We start from the raw sequence: 17,533 nt of genomic DNA, 5'->3' as shown, positions 1-17,533 counted from the left end.
TCAGAGTTTTCATTAAGTACATCAGAAATTTAAGGAGTTAACCAATTGACTTATATTGATTTAATATGCTATGGTGTCGATTTTTAAAAATCATAACCCAATATATTACAACCTTAATATTTTAATATTTTCTTTGTTCAACAAAAAAATTAATACAACCCATGACATAGAGCAAATAGCATTTGCCGTTATCCGTGTCAGCATTTCCTTTTCCATTCACTACAGTCAATCCCACTGGATACCAAAAGTTTAATTGAACCAGGAAATGTACGATCACTTCTATGATAAATGATCAGGAATCATGAAAATCTAAGAAAAACGATCTTGCTGTGTATTTGATTGGGACATGAAATGCACAAAAGAAGAAGAAAATACTATATTAATTAGCTAGAAGCAGTGTCATTTACATAGTTAATCTCTGAATTGAAGACGTGTCTTACATGAAGAACTACGTCTAACCATACTTCCATCTACTTTTAAGGGCAGGCCGCCATTCATCACCCTATAATTCCTGTGTACCTGATCAATCTTGGTGAAGTTCTTCTGCAGGTGGAGGGGCAAATCTGATGTTTACTGGCCGTGCCACCACAACAGCCTCATCTGCAAACATTGATTTGATGAATCCTGGTGTTCGTAAGGGCCGACGACCTGTCATCCGTGGATATACATCTTCAAGAAAGTAGTAAGCATGACCCGCTATCATCCCCTGAATCAGAAAATGTAATAATTAAACAAAGCAAATCAAGAGATTTATATGACAAAAGTAGCCAGATTAAAGGAAAATGTAATGTGACATCAAAGTCGGGAGGAGCTTTACATGACATAATATAATCCTAGAGTAGCCACACGTTCTAATGGCTCCACGACTAGATTAGAGTTCAAAAATACTTCACAACTAGATTAGTGTTAAAAAATACTCCTTGACCTTGTAAGTTTAACATGACTGGATAAACGTGGAAGCCCCTGATCCCTCACCACATCAAGCAAACATCAAGGGAATGATGACTGAGATTATAGTTACACAACATGCCTTGTTTCAGCAAACAGCACAAAATTATGATCAGTATTAGTGTTTCCCTTTTCTTTTCATTTTTTGGGTAATGATGGGGACAATGAGGCACTCCTAATCAGTATTCAGGTTTCTGCGAAACTTGAATGCTCGTGACAGAACATCCAGGGTATGTTGAAACAAAAACTACAATAAAGTTCCAATCATGCAAACTTTATTGTAGCCACTAGCATACTTCCCTGGCACACATGGTCAAGAATTTGCTAACATGAATTTAATATAAAAAGCCCAAAATGGAATTAAAAAGAATATTTAGCACAGAAAACACACCAGTAGATCCACCCAAGCACTGGCACCAACAAGGACAGAGAATCCCAAGAGAACCTGGAGTAAACAAGATTTACAAATGTATGGCAGGCAGAAGTACATGTCATCATTATGAGACAAAATTATATGACTAGGTTAAAAAAATATCACATGCAGCATCGGTAGAAGCTTACTCACCCATGGAAGGTAAGCTGCTGTGAAAGTAAAGATGCCCAAGAAACTCATGTGGATAAAAGGGTTTTGCTTGCTCCAAACATAAACCTGTATTGATGAAAAAGACAAAAAAAAAAAAAAAAAGGGGTAAAGCTTGCTCAAAAAGGAGTTACTACAAAAGATACTTGAATGCAAACAAGAAGAAAGTAACTAACCATCATGAATGTCAATGAATTGCTCAGGAATATGATTTTTGCAAAAGATTCTGACAGATAGGGTATGTTTCCTCCAACTATGACAATGCTAGTCAAAACAGTGGCACCAAACAAGAGCATGTAAAAGAAATCTGCAGTCCTTCCCCTAAAAGAGTTCTCTTCAAGAAGTTTGCAATATCGAGCAAGAAAGAACATGTGGAACATAAAGTCCAAGTCTGGTATCATGAAGAAGAACATTAAGAATGACACATAGATGACAGAGAAATAACTCTATCACACAAGTATATCATATGCAGTCAGAACTTATAATCCAATCTTTATTGTGACCAAGGAATTTGACAAAGAGAAAAATGAAGACAGAACTTTCAACTAAAAAGCATCTCAGGATGTAAGATCTTTTATAGAGAAAAATTCATGAAATCAAGTATAATCAACTACGCAAACAGGCTAGATCAGACATGAAACAGCAGTTTAGTGTGGTATATTAGAAGTGCTCGATTCAATTTTAGGAATTAAAAGTAATGCCTAATGCATAACAACTCAGGTTTTCTTTGTAGGAGGATAACAGCTACAATTTAATAATTCCTTTCCCTAAACTGATCAAGACTCAGACCGGAAAACAAAAATCAATAGCATTTCAATGAAGTATCTTCTCTTGAATGCTAATTTTTGCTCAAAGAAGATAGGCAGTTAGAGCTTGGATATCAGATGCTGTAAGAGGTGCAAATGTCATAACTTTCACCAGGAAAAACACGGGCATGCTTACAATGACCTTGTTCAACCAAAGTTTACAATGACTCTTCTATTCACAATACATCTACATCTTTGTTTATAGATATGTAGATATGAAAATCCAAATTCACAGCATTCTTATAATAGCGAAGCAAAGTGAAAGCAAATATTTCTCTACACCTAGGAACCTGTTCACAGATTGTCAGTGGAGCTAGACAAAGCTAGAAAGCCTCCCATATTCACAGCGCACAGGAATGACTCAACACATACAATAAAGTTGACAGCTTCCATAAATTTATGATATGGTAAACACCATTAAACTCAGATGAAAACTCACCCATTTTACGGAAGTAAAGGAAATTAGTGACGAGGCGCCAGAACTCATAATTCTTCATCACAAGTCTGGGGTTCAAGTAAAGGTTAGACGGAGATATTATCTGCACAAAACAATCAAACCAAAGTAAATAAATCAGTCCCTTCACCTTTACAAAACCATCGAAATCACAAATGTCAGGATAAAAATAAACCCAGAATGAACCAATCTAACTCCCTAAGCCTAGTCGTTGATGTGAATAACAAAAGCAACAGCTAACACAACCTACTATATTCCAAACTAATTATTTTAACATCCTTCAAAAATTAAGAATAAAAAATAACACACAATATTCACATTGAAAATCAAAAGGGAAAAGCTACTAAATACAAAATTGAAAGAAACCCAGTTGAAATCATTCAAAAACAATAAAACCCATCAACAAAAATTAAAAGGAATAACTCAAAAAAATGTTTAATTTTTGCAAAAACACAAAACCCACATTGAAAATCAAAGAAAAAAAAACAAGAAGAAAGCTACCATCCAGGAAATTAAAACAAACCCATTTGAAATTATAAAAAAACAAGAAAACCCATTTTATCAGAACCAAAACTAACAAATAAAAAAAACCATTTATTAAACAAAAACCAAAAACATAAAAAAATGAAAAAGTGAGAGAAGGTAGGCATACATCAAGAGAGCAACCAATGGTGGTAACAACAGCAGCAGTGACATAAGAGCGAGTGATTATTGGCATCTGCTTATACCAATCCTCCACTGCTTGAGCCATAATACTTTTATAATAATACCAATTTATAATCAATAATTATACAAGTAACCTCTAAGACTATCTTATTATATGATGTTTCAGCTGAAGATTTTTGAGACCCAGATGAGAAATAACGATTTTCTAATGACTAAGTTGGTTTTGAAGATCGATTATTGAGAGTATTTTCGATTTCTGAAAAAACCAAAGATGAGGTGAAAACTACAATATCAGGAGAGAGAGGGTGGCTATAATAATGTATGTAGATGAAGTTCGTTGCTTGATTGATGTGACTCTCATAGGACAATTAGAAAGCGAGTGGCTTGCACGACCCAATTAAAGTGTTTTCTTATTTTATTTTTTTAATTCATGAAATTTTGGTAGGGTTTTTTTTTTATATATATATATATATAAAAAAAAAATCGATGGATCACTAATAGGATTTTATTATCCTCATCAATCGTAACAGGGAAATGGGATTTAATCATAGTAAATAACATTTAATTTTTAACTTAATCCTCATAATCCAAAATTAAAAAAATATTTGATGTTAAAAAAATCATATTAGGAGGCTTAAAAATTAAAATGAAGTGTTTTTATCCTAAATTGCATATAATATTTTGGAATGATAGTTTTAAAAATACGAGGAGAATGATAATAATAATTTAGATTTGTTTAATATGTGGTTGTGCTGTGTTTTTTTTAATATATTTTTTTAATATTTTAATTTTTTTTAATAATTTTTTATATTTTAAATTGTTTTGATGTATTAATATCAAAAATAAAATTTGAAAAATAAAAAGGATGATATTTTAATGTATTTTTAAATTAAAAATACTTTGAAAAATAATTTTTATTATCTCTAAGTTAATATGTTATTTTTCATGCAAATAGAGATATTGATATAGCATCTCAATACATTAATACACACACACATTGGCATATGTCTTGTTGAAACCATAAGATTATTGGACTTTTGCATGCTAAATATTGAGTTTTTATTTATATAAACAACAAAACATCTTTATTATTTAGATCACAACTCATGTATTTTTTTTTAATTGAATACCATCAACCATCTTGTTATTTCCAACATATAATAAGTAAAAATTTACAAACAATTTAAGAATAAGACTCAAACATATAATAATATGTTGATCTCGACCTTATCCTAAACGTGTCCTTAGTTGAGTTTAATTTCAAATTAATTTAAAGATTTCAATTGACATTGCTAAACTAATGACATTTGGCCAGATCAAATCTAAGGTTTTTTTTTTTTTAAAAAAAATGATGTCGTTTCGTGACAGGGTAAGGTTGATAACTATGGAAGCTCTAGGCTTGATACGAGGACAGGTGCACTCTTCTTGCGACAACATGCAGATATTTCTAAGTACCTTTGAGGACATTGTCATACCCTTTTCACTGATTTTGGTTTCATGTTACAAGATTCATTGATCCTTGAGAGGATGCATCCAAATCCCTATCTGTCTACCGTCTGGATTCAGCTGGATATTACCGAGAATGTTTGTCTTCACTGGCTTTAGATCAGGTCATCTGAGTGTTTGCATCAACCCTTCTTTTGTCCTAGACAGTGTTGCCATCGCCAGTTGCTACAGAGACAACCCTCCTCCTGAAAAAGCCAGAAATGATCACATATTCAATCACCATCTGCTTTTAATGTCATCATAACTTAGCCTGATGTTTCTACCATATCAGTCCAGGAGATTAACATCCGTTCTGTAGATTGATCCCTCAAAAGTATGAGTTTTGTCCACAGAAACTTGGCGGCAACAGAAGCTTGAACAAAATACACTAAGTAGATGAAAAGAATTTCCATTATTACATCTTGATTTAACAAGAATTTTTTTTTCTTGTTCCATCACAACTTCTCTATATCAAATAATTTTTCAAGCTGACATATTCATCAGCAGAACGATTTCCATTTCCCACTGCTTCACAAGCTGATATCTCCCCAAACTCACAGCATTGTCAATCGCAACTGTTGGAGAAACCACAGCTCATGTATACCATAGGGGCATATCGGATACGACTTTGAAAAGGCCCTGATTAACCTTTTTCTTTTCATCTGCAACCATGGAATGATGGCCCTGAATATCATTTGTATCTCTTGAAAAGCTTCAAATGCCAGCACCAGCTTGGTAACTCAAATTCAAGGTCATTCCTTGACTTTCAGGTTAGAGCAGGGAAAACAAAAACTATGATTTCCTTGCAAGCAATGCAGGTCTATTCCTTGTGTATTTTGCTCCATATGCAGCAGTAGAAGCCACCGTTGTGCCAGCCACTAACCAACTGCATCAAATTGTGGCGAACAATAGGTCATGTATGATAATTTATTGCAGTAGTTGAGCAGAACAATACACGGGATGAAATTAAAAGTTGACTGGATTACCTCAAGTATGTTATGTATGGTAGAGTTTCCTGGGTTCCAAACTCCGGTTGAATGAGAGCTGCAGCAACTAAAACCAACTGGAAAACTGTATTAACCTGTCAATAACCAGGACTCCTCCTTAGTGGACACAAAAAGGTTTTAACCAAAATGAAATCAATTACTTGCTCAAAAAATAAAAACATCCAGATTTCTTCTTCTTCTTCTTGACCAAGAAGAATGTTCAATTCTGGAAAAAAAAATAGCTCCTATGCTTGTTAACATCATTATTAGAACAGATTTTAAGTACAAAGTATTTTGGCATAATTGAAAGGTAATTATCATAGCATGCAGCGCTTTCCACCCTCAACTGCCACCAGTTTCCTTCAGGGTTTCAAGAGCCTCACACATTTCCAATAACGCATCTACTCTAGGTTTGTTAAATTCATACAGGGCAATAGCATAGTGAGACTTCATTCTTTACCATACCTTTTGCTTCAAAATGTTCCTCGTTTCAATGATTCAATGCAAAAGTCACCATATCATCAAAAAAATACACAAAGGATTTCTCCAATCACCCACACTCAGTGTTCAACTAAAATCATCTTATGGCTTAAAAAATAAAAAATAATGGATCAAAGAAACTTATATTTAAACCACATTGCAGGTGCCATAACTAATCAAATTGAAAATTACAAACCATACCTTGCTTATGAAGAGAGGCTCAACCTTCTCTGGGCGGGTCCCATCAAGATTGAAGAAGTCATACCAACTAGTCCACTAGAAGAAGAAATAAGAAACTATCAAGCAAAATTTTAGGCCAAGGAGTAAATAACCAGGTTAAAGCAAAAAATAATACAAAAAGGGACAAATGACAAGTCAGTCAACCAACCTTCCAACCCAAACTACTAGCTCTATGATAAACTGCTCCACAGACAAGTGCAACATCTCGCAACACTACCAGTCCGACAAGTCCAGCTTCACAAGGCATAGAGTATAACATGAGTTGTACAGCCATACATCGGCCACATTTACTATCTATCTGCATATAAATTCCAAGTTCTACAAAATATGGTTAAAATTAAGGCAACTTACGGTGTAGAAGATCCATATATACCATTGCCAATGCAACAGATCCGATAAGAACCTTTGTTAAGTGAAGAAAAAAGTTTAACAAAATTAGCCCCTATCAGATTATAATAAACTCCAACAACAACCCGTGACTAGCTATCAACAATCAACACTAAAGCTTTGAAGAAGATGAAGCATTCACTCTACCTTATCAGCAAGAGGATCAAGATAGGAACCCACAACAGAATCAATGCTCATCTTCCTAGCGACATACCCATCTAGCTACAGGTTTTAAGAAAGAGCAACATATTAATTTTTCAGTTTTTTATTTTGAAAAAAAAAATGCAAAACGATTTGTCATGATAATATTACCCAGTCACTTGCACCAGCAATAGCCAACGCCACAAATGCAGAAGAATACATTTCATTTGTAATCATCCTGCATAAAAACCATTAATTAATCACCCCTCTAATCCAGATCATAACAAACAAAATGCATAATCATGAAATAACAAAACATCCACACAACAGAAACACTGAGAATTGAAATCCAAACATAAAAAACAGCTGCTAGGTTACAAAAAAGACGCTCATTCGGATCATTTAACATTAGCACTCATTTTCCAATATAATACTAACAAAATTTACTTCTTCTGCATTAAACAAACAATTTTGTATTCATAATTGTTAATAAGCTGTAACTCCCAACTTTGAATACATAATTAGAATGAAAGATCATTCTTTTAAATTTATCACAAACCCTCAAAATTTAATAAAAATTTAACCACAGTGACATCACTCAAAAAATTCAAAATTGAAGATAATCCCAACTTTTTCCCATTCACTTCTCTCATTTTCTCAGTAACCAAACAGACCATAAACATAGTGTGTGCGTGTGTATAATTGAAGAAATTTAAAAATTAGAAAAATACCATCCAATTAAAGGCCCAGAGACCAAACGGCTAATAGAGATAAAATTAGGCAAATTAACAAAACTCTCCAAAATCCCATCTTTATCACCACCGTCATCCACGTCCTCCTTCACCAGGTCAACCCGATTCGGCAACACGCCTTGACCCACATAAACCGATCCGACCCGACTTTTTAACAAATGCAAATTAAAGGCCTCGACTTTCCTCAAAACAATAGCGTTTCCTCGTAGATAAAGCGGTGCCGAAGACTGCAAAAGCTTCCACGGAGGAGAAGAGAGAAAGAGAGGGCCTTGAAACGGTGCGTTTAGGAAAATCCATTTAGAGAGGAATCGATTAGGAGGAGGAGAAGAAGAAGAAGGGTAGTAGCAGTAGTAGTAATGTAAGGGAGCGAATGGTGATTGGATTATAGTGGAATTTGTTGTAAAGAAAGATCTGGATTTGTTTGAATTGGGGACTTTTGAAATTAGGGTTTTTATGGATCTGTAAATCGTCATTGATTGGAATTTATTTTGAAATTAGGGTTTTTTTTTTTCCTGCTGGGGTTTTAGGGGTGAAGGTGACGGGACACGTGTTAGTTTCGTGGGTATGAGTGGACACTTGTGTGGGTTTGAGGTCCTGCGCGTGGAAAGTTTAGTGGGCTTTGGGAGAGATTAAGGAAAGGAATTGGGTGGGCTTGACCTAGGCCCATGGTGTTATTTTCTTTTTTTATTAATTAAAGATTTAAAATTTAAAGGTTTCTTAAAATTTTGTTGGTTATGCTATTATTTTTTATGAATATTTTAAATTATTTTATATACCAATAAAAAAAAATATTTTAAAATTTTTTATGTATATATATTTATATTAATTTATCTTTTTGTGAACAAAAATAATTTATAATCATAATTATACAAAACAATTGTAAGTTGTGAAATAAAATAATGGAGAATAAAAATACTCGAGATTCGCCCACATGGTATAAATTAAAAAATGTATTCGAAATTTAATAAATAAAAATTCGTTCCATCTTAAATTTATCTTTATAAATAGAATTTATTGATTCATCATTACTAAAATGATTCACCATCTTATTCTATATTATCTAGAAAATATTTTTAATTTTAACACAACTAAATCTAGCAGAAAATAAATTAAAGATAAAAAAGATAAAAAATTTTGTAAAAAGTTTTTAAACACAAGAATCCTGATTAAATTCTTATTATTAAATTTTTTATCTCAATAATCAAAATCCAATATTACAAAATGTCTTAAAAAAACTAAAAAATTAATTATAAAATAAAAAAATAAAAAAATTAACTACTAAAATATATCAAATTCCGAAGAATAACTTTTAAGTCTAATTTAAAGGTTTCATTAATTTTAAATAGCTATGAAAATTTAACTTTATAGAAAATAAAGCTTTTTAAATTTTATAATAAAATTCTAGCTTAATTAAAATTAAACTTTTACAATATTATTATCAAAATCTCATGAATCAAATTTATCAACTACAAAGAACAATTTTGCTTGGAAAAAAAAAACACACTATACATGATCAATCTCTATATATGGCCAGTCTATTGTATAACCGATAAACTTGATAAAAAAAAGGGAATATTTATTCTCCCAATGGTTAAAACACTATGGGCCTCCTGCAAGTTCTCGGTCGTAGTGTTGAAAAGTCCGTACACCCGATTTTTATCGGGTCCACCAAATGATGCATCCTCCGTCCATAAATCTGGATCAAAATCCGGGTGGGTCGAAGGATCGTCCTCGTATCTCTCCCTCAATCGACTATTATATGTCTCTTAAAAATTAAAAAAGAAATCATCATATTCAATTCAAGAAAATAATAACTTACAAAATAATATGGTTGAATGAATATACCACGAAGTGTTGAGCGTGGTTGTCGATGAACAATTGCACCTCTCTTTAGCGGTCTTCACTCCATGAAGTGTTGAGCGTGGTTGTCGATGAATTATTGCACTTCTTTTTAGCGGTCTTCACTCCACACGTGTGTATTCATTAACAACTCTATTAGGCTTGGCTCACATCCAAGATACGTAGTATGTAAAAAAAACACGTGGCAAGGGTCCGACAGGAGGAAAGGATCATGTGTCTACAAAGGTGATGGTACATATGGCTACTGTGCTCCTGAATATCAATTAACAGGTCAGCTGACAACAAAGTCTGATGTCTACAGTTTTGTGTTTTTTTTCTGGAGACAATTTCTGGAAGAGAGTCATTGACATGTCAAGACCAACCGAGGAGCAGAACCTAGTGCTTTGGGTATGTTCATGATGTTTTTTTCTTCGAGGAATTTGTTAGGATTATAACCTCAAGAGTAAATGGGAGTGCAGCCCTTAAGATTGATTCTCATTTCCATATTTCAGGGAGGACCACTGTTCAAGGACAGAAGTAAATTTACAGCTATGGCGGATCCATTGCTAGAAGGAAATTACCAGCAAAAGAGTCTATATCAAGCTCTAGCAATTGCAGCAATGTGTCTCCAAGAGGAAGCTGACACCAGACCTTTGATGACTGATGTTGTAACTGTACTTGAGTTTCTTGCGGGGCCGATTGAGTAGGAAAAGGCTACATTGTCATCAACAGAAAGTATCCATCATGTCAACTCTGTAACAGAAGGAAATGTGCAAGAGTTAGAACCTCAAGTAATTAACACTCCAATTTGCCTAACATAATGTATATTATGTTAGGCAAATTGACAAAGAATGAAAGAAATGGCTATTTATTACAGGAAAGAAAGAAGATGGCATCAGTTTTTGGCAGAAAAGCCATTTGACAATGAAAGCTGCTGGAGGAAAACTCATATAGGTTTGGGTTTAAAGCTCATGACATGGCTTGTATTGGTGGTTTCAGATGTGTTCAATTTGGTCCCTATGGTTGATAATGGAAAATAATTAATGAAATGAACAATGTTTTCTAATTTTCCATAGGGGAATGAAAATTGGAGTTGGAAAATGGAAAACATTTTCTATTACTGAACGCGCTCTCAAGGTTTCCTGTAGAAACCAGAAGCTCCTCCTAGAATTCCTGGTGTATGAGAAATGTGTATATTGCCCTGTAACTATAATTTGCATCCCACATTGTTACTGTATTTCATAGATTTGTAAAGATATATGGAATCTATTTACGAATGTTTGACCTGGGTTGACCCCACGATCCAACGATCCAGGCCTTTTTCTCTGTCAGACTCCAGGTCGGATCTGACAGCTATGGTAAGAACTATGACACGGTGGCATGGCATTCGACATATCAGGAATGATATTTGCTAACCTTCCAATCTGGTAGTCAACATCTAATGCACTACAGATGCACTAAAACCTTACAGAAGTTAACCTATCAATATCGTATCGCTGCTCCATGAATATATATATATATGGATGAAGCATGCAGGTTGAAAGCATTAGCAGCTCCATGAATAGGAACACAATCCTAATTATCAACAACATTCCTTTAAATGTAAGCCTGATAGATAACTACCAGCTTAGAGAGGTCAGAAAGCATGGCAGCTCTCCTGCATGTCCTTCAAATCATCCTTCAGGATTCTATGACTGAACCCAGGAATCCTACTGAGACTATTACTGTCAGCAACTTCCACAGCTAGACAGATATTTGGAAAGAATCTGCTGCTGCCAGTGCCCTTTTTCCTTTTCAATTCTTAGTTAAAGACTAGAAAAACAACCCTCTTCTAGTTTATAAAACTCCAATAGGTCATGGATTTTTGAAAAATTATTGTAAGAACTCGGATCATTATGAGTCCATGCTTACAAAATGATGGGTCCTATAATCATTTTAAGGTGGATCCTATTTAATTTATATGTGTGGATTCACCATGAGACGACTAGAAAGTACTTAATATTTTCTTGTAATAATTGTCAATGGAATCTTATTCTCTGTACAATGAATTAGTTATAAAACATGTATTGTCCATGACCCAAACTTGAGTTATGGATTAGATGACAATAACTGAGTTAATCCAAGTTAATTCAAAAAAATTCTTTCAAGATATATATATATATATATATTTAAAAAAAGTTAACACTACCTTATTTTGAATTGTGTTTTTTTTAAAAAAAATAAAATCGAGTCTCCCTAGGTTTTAACCAAGACAAATATATTTAATTGGATCAACTCCCACCTAATTCAACATAAAACCCAACCCAAGCCAGGTCTCAAGCCAGCAGCTCGCCGGGTTGACCCTCACCAGGGTGAGTTTAATAATTAAAAAAAAGTGGTTTATGAACAGGTTTCATGGTGGTGCCCTGTCAGTATTTATCTTAAGCCATGAGCAAGTACTAATTATAGGAGGGAGTAGGTTAACAGTTAGCTAAGAAGAAACCAAGAAAACCAATTACTAGTTGGAAGCAAGAGGCTGACAACTAGACTAACAAACAATTGCAGAATCCAATGGTTCTGGTGTTAAATTTTACAGTAAAAGTTAACAATGCTGTTACCAAAAGAACTCAATTCCTATCTAGTTTAACGGATACATAAATAGCTTTCCATGATGGGATTGAATCCTCTCACCTCCAACAAGGTACCTAGCAATACACAAAAGGGTTAGCAACTTGGCAGGAGGAGAGGGAAGGAAATGAGTCTCTTCTCTTGTTGCAGAATGGAAAAAAATAATTCTTTCAAGGGAAGCAGATCTTCATGGAACAGCAAGGGTTATGGAAAACAAGGCAAAACATTGTCAATTGTCGGGAACATGTCTTATAAAATAAGTCTGTCAATGGAATAAAGAGTTTTCAAGTCTGAGATTTTGGTAATATATAAATGCTAATCATTTCATCATGTTATCAATGTTTCAGCCTCCAGCAAAAGGAAGAATATTAATCAGGTTTTCACATTTCGTGAACTAGCTGTTGCAACTAGCAATTTCAGTCATCATTGTCTAGTGGGAGAAGGTGGATTTGGAAGGGTGTATAAAGGATACATTGAGAGCATTGATCAAGTCAGTCTTGTGTATTTTAAGGATATGCATGCCTATGTTTTATCCTAGATCATCTTGTAATGAAATTCTTTTGTTTCGTTCTTCTTCTTTTTCTTCAGATTGTTGCTGTTAAGAAGCTAGACAGGAAAGGATTGCAAGGAAATAGAGAATTCTTTTCTGAGGTCCTTACGTTAAGCATGGTTAAACATCTGAATCTTGTCAAACTGATTGGCTATTGTGCAGATGGTGATCAAAAACTCTTAGTTTATGAATTCATGGCCAATGGATCTTTGGAAAATCACCTTCTTGGTATGCCCACATGAAATTTTATATCCTAGGCTAGAAGTTTTGCCAAATTCTTTTCTGTTTACATGTCATGTGGCAGCTCAAGCACTGCCTTGATTTAACTCAGGTTTGAAGTTTTTCTATCCAAATTGTCCCAGTAGATTCTGTACTCATGGTGCTAACATCTTCTGCTTTCCAGATTTACCTTCAGGAAAAGATCCTTTGGACTGGAGTACTAGGATGAAAATAGCATCAGGAGCAGCCCAAGGACTGGAATATTTGCACGGCGTTGCCGATCCTCAAATCATCTATCGGGATTTCAAAGCTTCAAATATATTATTGGATGAAGATTTCAATCCAAAGCTGTCTGATTTTGGACTTGCCAAGTTGGGACCAACAGGAGGGAAGGATCATGTGTCTACAAGGGTGATGGGTACATATGGCTACTGTGCTCCTGAATATCAAACGACAGGTCAGCTGACAATAAGGTCGGATGTGTATAGTTTCGGTGTTGTTCTTCTGGAGATAATTTCAGGAAGGAGAGTTATTGATATGTCAAGACCAACAGAAGAGCATAACCTAATTCATTGGGTATGTTGATGATTTTTTTGCAATTAAGTTGTCAGGATTATATCTTTCCTTTCTGCCAGGGTTGTAGCATAGAACACAAGCTGCAAATTTTGAGGTTTTAAGAGTAATTGGGAGTGCAGAGTGCAGAGTGCAGACCTTTTGATATTGATTCACATTTCCATATTGTAGGCAGCGCCGCTGTTGAAGGACAGAAGTAAATTTACAGCAATGGCAGATCCATTACTAGAAGGAAACTACCCAAAAAAGAGTCTATATCAGGCTCTTGCAATAGCAGCCATGTGTGTCCATGAAGAAGCTGAAGCCCGACCTTTGATGGCTGATGTCGTAACCGCACTTGAATTTCTTACCAAACCAACTGAGGAGAAAAAAGCTACAATGGCATCAACAGAAAGCATCCATTACGTCGACTCTGTGAAAGGAGGAAATGCCAAGGAAGAGCTAGAAGCTTAGTTGTTTTGCAGAAACCAAAAGCTACTTCTACGATTTCAATATCAATATTAATTTTGTCAATATGCTTAAAGTTCAATGCCTTTTTATATTACGGTGCAACTAATTTTACAAACCTCGTAGATGCTGTATTTCATAAGTGTGTAAATATGTAAACGGACTGTTTTCGCCACAGGAAAAAGGTCCAGGCACTAGAATTGCAGGAGTGTTGTTCGTTCAGAACATCAGAATGCCAATGTAGATATAATTTCTCTCACGATATAAATGCTTGCTCTTCTTTATCAATCTCAGCCTGTTCATTCAATTAGAAACTACATGATCCAGTTTCTGCTGTACACAAACAACAGTAAAACTTAACTTTACATAGATATTTTTTAATTAATTTAACAGTACTCCTTACACAGTAAAACTTAACTTCACGACATTTTAATTGAAAATTAAAGTCTGGTATGATCCAGGGAACTATAAAAAATATGAGATGGGGTTTGAAAATAGCAGGAGTGACTGTTGTTAGCCTCCTCATCTGGTACACACAATATGTAATGCACCAAATTCTTATAAACTCAACCTGTGGATGCCATTTCGCAACTCCAATTATCATCTATGAAATGTTACTGCATGATGGTAATGTCTGGATGAAGCAAAGCAGGTGAGAAAACGTAGAAAATAGTAATTCTAATCAGCAACACATGGCAGGAAATCTACCAACGTGATCCTGTGCTCTTCTCTGAGACTGACATATTCCCTTAAACGTAAGTCTGATAGATAGATAATTCTGACTAGAGAGAATCTAGTACACTTGAAGTTGTGGACCTAATGTTATGGGATCAGAAAAAGCATGGCCCAGTGGCTTCACATACCAGCTTAGAGAGGTCAGAAAGCATGGAAGCTCTTTAAAAGATTGTCTAAACTTGCATATCCTTCGAATCATCCTTCAGGATTCTATAACTGAACCCAGGAATCCTACTGAGCCTATTGCTGTCAGCAACTTCCACAGCAGAACAGATACTTGGAAGGAATCCGCTGCTGCTTCTTCGCTTTTTCCTTTTCCAGCTCATCGTCAAGGACCAGAAACTAGGCCTTGACTGACCATTACTGGAAGCTATGTCAGCCACCTGCTCTTGAGGTTTCCTTGAACTTGGACATCGGTCTATCTCAAACTTGGAGAAATACTCAATTTCTTTCCTCACAAGTGATCCTACTGTACCCCGCGTGCCTATTGCAACCGGAGCTGTTGCAGCCATTTTCTCAGGGAACTTGGTGGTAATGTTACTGGCTTTATATTGCATAATATAGTAAGATTGAAGTGATGAAGAAGGCTTCTGGTTGCAGAAAGTGGTGGCCCTGTCTCTTTGCCAAAAAATATAATGAAAGGGTTTGCTTTAAAGCTGAGGAATCTCTCTCTCTCACTTGGGTTTTTTTTTATCAGCTCTTGTCGAACTTCTTTATTAAAGTGTACAGCATGCGATTTTGCATAATTGGCGCATTTGATAGGGATATTAGCCATCATGTTCATCCTGTGATTGCAATGAAAGCATATGCATGCTTTACTGATAAACATTTTAACCCCTTCGACCACTAAAGGGATTTAAAAACTTCGCATTATGAATAGAGTAGGGCATGCACCCTTTGGTCAAGCATACTTCATCTACTAATTGTGTGCTAAAACTTTACTGGCAGGGTAAATCATGCCATGCTCTGTGGTTTCCTGGTCATCATTGTTAGGTTAACCCTCCTTTTCTCGTGTCAATGTGATGCACGAGGGTTTCAATCAATCAATCACATACAAATTTATTTAATTTGGAACACGTGAACAGTCTAACAGGTATGTATTTGAACTAGAACTAGATGGATAGCTCCAAGTCCATCAAGAAGTATAGTTGCGTCGAACAATTTATTTAATGAAAACATGCATGATTTTTTTATTTAGTAATTGGATCGAACTCAAATTTGATCCATATAATAATCTTGTATGAGATCAATTCACTATAATCAATCAAGATCAGGATGGTTTTTAAATTAAGCTGGGAAGTTGCTGTTCTATCATAGTTTTTTATTTTCTTAATTAGTTTTGGATTTTTAGCTTTATTTCCGAGTTTCTATTTGAATTAGAATTCTAATTATTCTTAGGTGGGACCTGCACCATTTGATAAGCATACTTTATCTACTTATTCTGTGCTGAAACTTCACTGGCAGGGTAAATCATGCTGTGCTCTGTGGCTTCCTGTCATATTTGTTAGGTTAACCCTCGTTTTCTCATGCCCAAGTCAGAGGGGAAAAGGGTTTTTTTTTCACGAACTTGCTAGGTAAATTACTTGAAGTGGAATTTAGGTATGGTGGTGTCGACTTCCCTCCTTTCTTTCGCTTTTGTGCATTGAGGGCGTTATGTGAAATGGCGACAAATCATATCTTGATTTTGTAAAGGAAAAGGACACTTTGACACAGTATTCATAATAATAGAAAGGATAGATCTTTAATCTAAGGATATTCCTGTGGCTATGATTAAACAGTCCTATTTGAGTGTCTTTTAATGTCACTAAAGAAGTTTTTTCTTGCCCCATTATACTCGATTGCGGCATTTGAAGTTCAAATCAATTTCAACATCTTGAACGGGACAATTCAGAATAAAGTCTATAGTTTTCTGAGATGGAATGTCTTTCTTCTACAGGTTTTTGGGAACTCAAGTGTCGGTCCATGATAATGTGATAGAGATGACACAGTGCATATTGGCCAGATTTTTCTGTCTTTGTTGTGGTTAAGGTGTGGTTAAGAAAGGGGTACAGATTTCCACAAGCTCACTTCTGTCGTCTTTTTTCACATGAATCTCTCAATCCAATTTGGTGAAATGGCAGCTTTTTCTCCTGATCTAAAAACACATAAATTTAATTAAATTTAATCTAATCTGGTTAATATCTTAATAATTCAAATTAAAACCGGGCTGAAATCAAACTCTAAAGGTATGTGAATAACATCAAAACAATCTGAAAATATATATAAAAAAACTCATTTTAAATAAATAAAAAAATCAAAATTTAAAAAAATAAAATTTACATCGCATTCCCAAACACATACTAAGTTACAAGTTTCCCAAGTCAACTGGGGCAAATGGAGGTGAAATCATGCAGAATGTGTGCATCTCCATCGTGCAAATTTCTTTTCTACACGGAACAACTAGTTCCAAGTGCAGGTATGACGAATTGCATCACATGTAACCTGTAACGCAGCATTCATCACAAATCTCTCCATGATTTTCTATCGTGTAGAATAGTCCAAAATTTTCTATTATCATAACTTAAGAGACAAGCAACAAGACAGACTACATCATTCCCTTGTCTTTTTGCCTTTCTGAAGAGCTTCTCTTTCCTGCTTT

At 34.8% G+C, this 17,533-nt stretch overlaps 3 protein-coding genes and 1 long non-coding RNA gene across 4 annotated transcripts; 1 reads left to right on the top strand and 3 right to left on the bottom strand.

Annotated features, from left to right (window-relative positions):
* Nucleotides 1-352: 352 nt before the first annotated feature.
* Nucleotides 353-3,773, bottom strand: LOC133698150 (derlin-2.2). The gene is made up of 6 exons (XM_062120984.1): nt 3,441-3,773; nt 2,774-2,873; nt 1,705-1,919; nt 1,514-1,597; nt 1,340-1,393; nt 353-706 (listed from the first exon to the last, which is right to left on the bottom strand). The coding sequence occupies exons 1-6, from the start codon at nt 3,537-3,539 to the stop codon at nt 524-526; spliced, it is 735 nt and encodes a 244-aa protein (XP_061976968.1). The 5' UTR covers nt 3,540-3,773; the 3' UTR covers nt 353-523.
* A 1,462-nt stretch (nt 3,774-5,235) lies between these two features.
* Nucleotides 5,236-8,487, bottom strand: LOC133698665 (cardiolipin synthase (CMP-forming), mitochondrial). The gene is made up of 8 exons (XM_062121671.1): nt 7,905-8,487; nt 7,345-7,411; nt 7,180-7,254; nt 6,997-7,048; nt 6,794-6,879; nt 6,607-6,681; nt 5,926-6,020; nt 5,236-5,825 (listed from the first exon to the last, which is right to left on the bottom strand). The coding sequence occupies exons 1-8, from the start codon at nt 8,396-8,398 to the stop codon at nt 5,732-5,734; spliced, it is 1,038 nt and encodes a 345-aa protein (XP_061977655.1). The 5' UTR covers nt 8,399-8,487; the 3' UTR covers nt 5,236-5,731.
* Nucleotides 8,488-12,640: 4,153 nt separating this feature from the next.
* On the top strand, nt 12,641-14,448 carry LOC133698532 (probable serine/threonine-protein kinase PBL23). The gene is made up of 3 exons (XM_062121481.1): nt 12,641-13,149; nt 13,325-13,716; nt 13,885-14,448. The coding sequence occupies exons 1-3, from the start codon at nt 12,921-12,923 to the stop codon at nt 14,164-14,166; spliced, it is 903 nt and encodes a 300-aa protein (XP_061977465.1). The 5' UTR covers nt 12,641-12,920; the 3' UTR covers nt 14,167-14,448.
* On the bottom strand, nt 13,088-15,774 carry LOC133698533 (uncharacterized). The gene is made up of 3 exons (XR_009843154.1): nt 15,024-15,774; nt 14,280-14,455; nt 13,088-14,125 (listed from the first exon to the last, which is right to left on the bottom strand). It is a non-coding gene; the product is annotated as an uncharacterized LOC133698533 (long non-coding RNA).
* Nucleotides 15,775-17,533: the final 1,759 nt, after the last annotated feature.

The sequence above is a fragment of the Populus nigra genome, chromosome 7, assembly GCF_951802175.1.
Source record: "Populus nigra chromosome 7, ddPopNigr1.1, whole genome shotgun sequence".
Classification (NCBI taxonomy): Eukaryota; Viridiplantae; Streptophyta; class Magnoliopsida; order Malpighiales; family Salicaceae; genus Populus; species Populus nigra.
The sequence above is the reverse complement of the archived record's forward strand: the minus strand, read 5'-3'. Positions and strand labels throughout refer to the sequence as shown.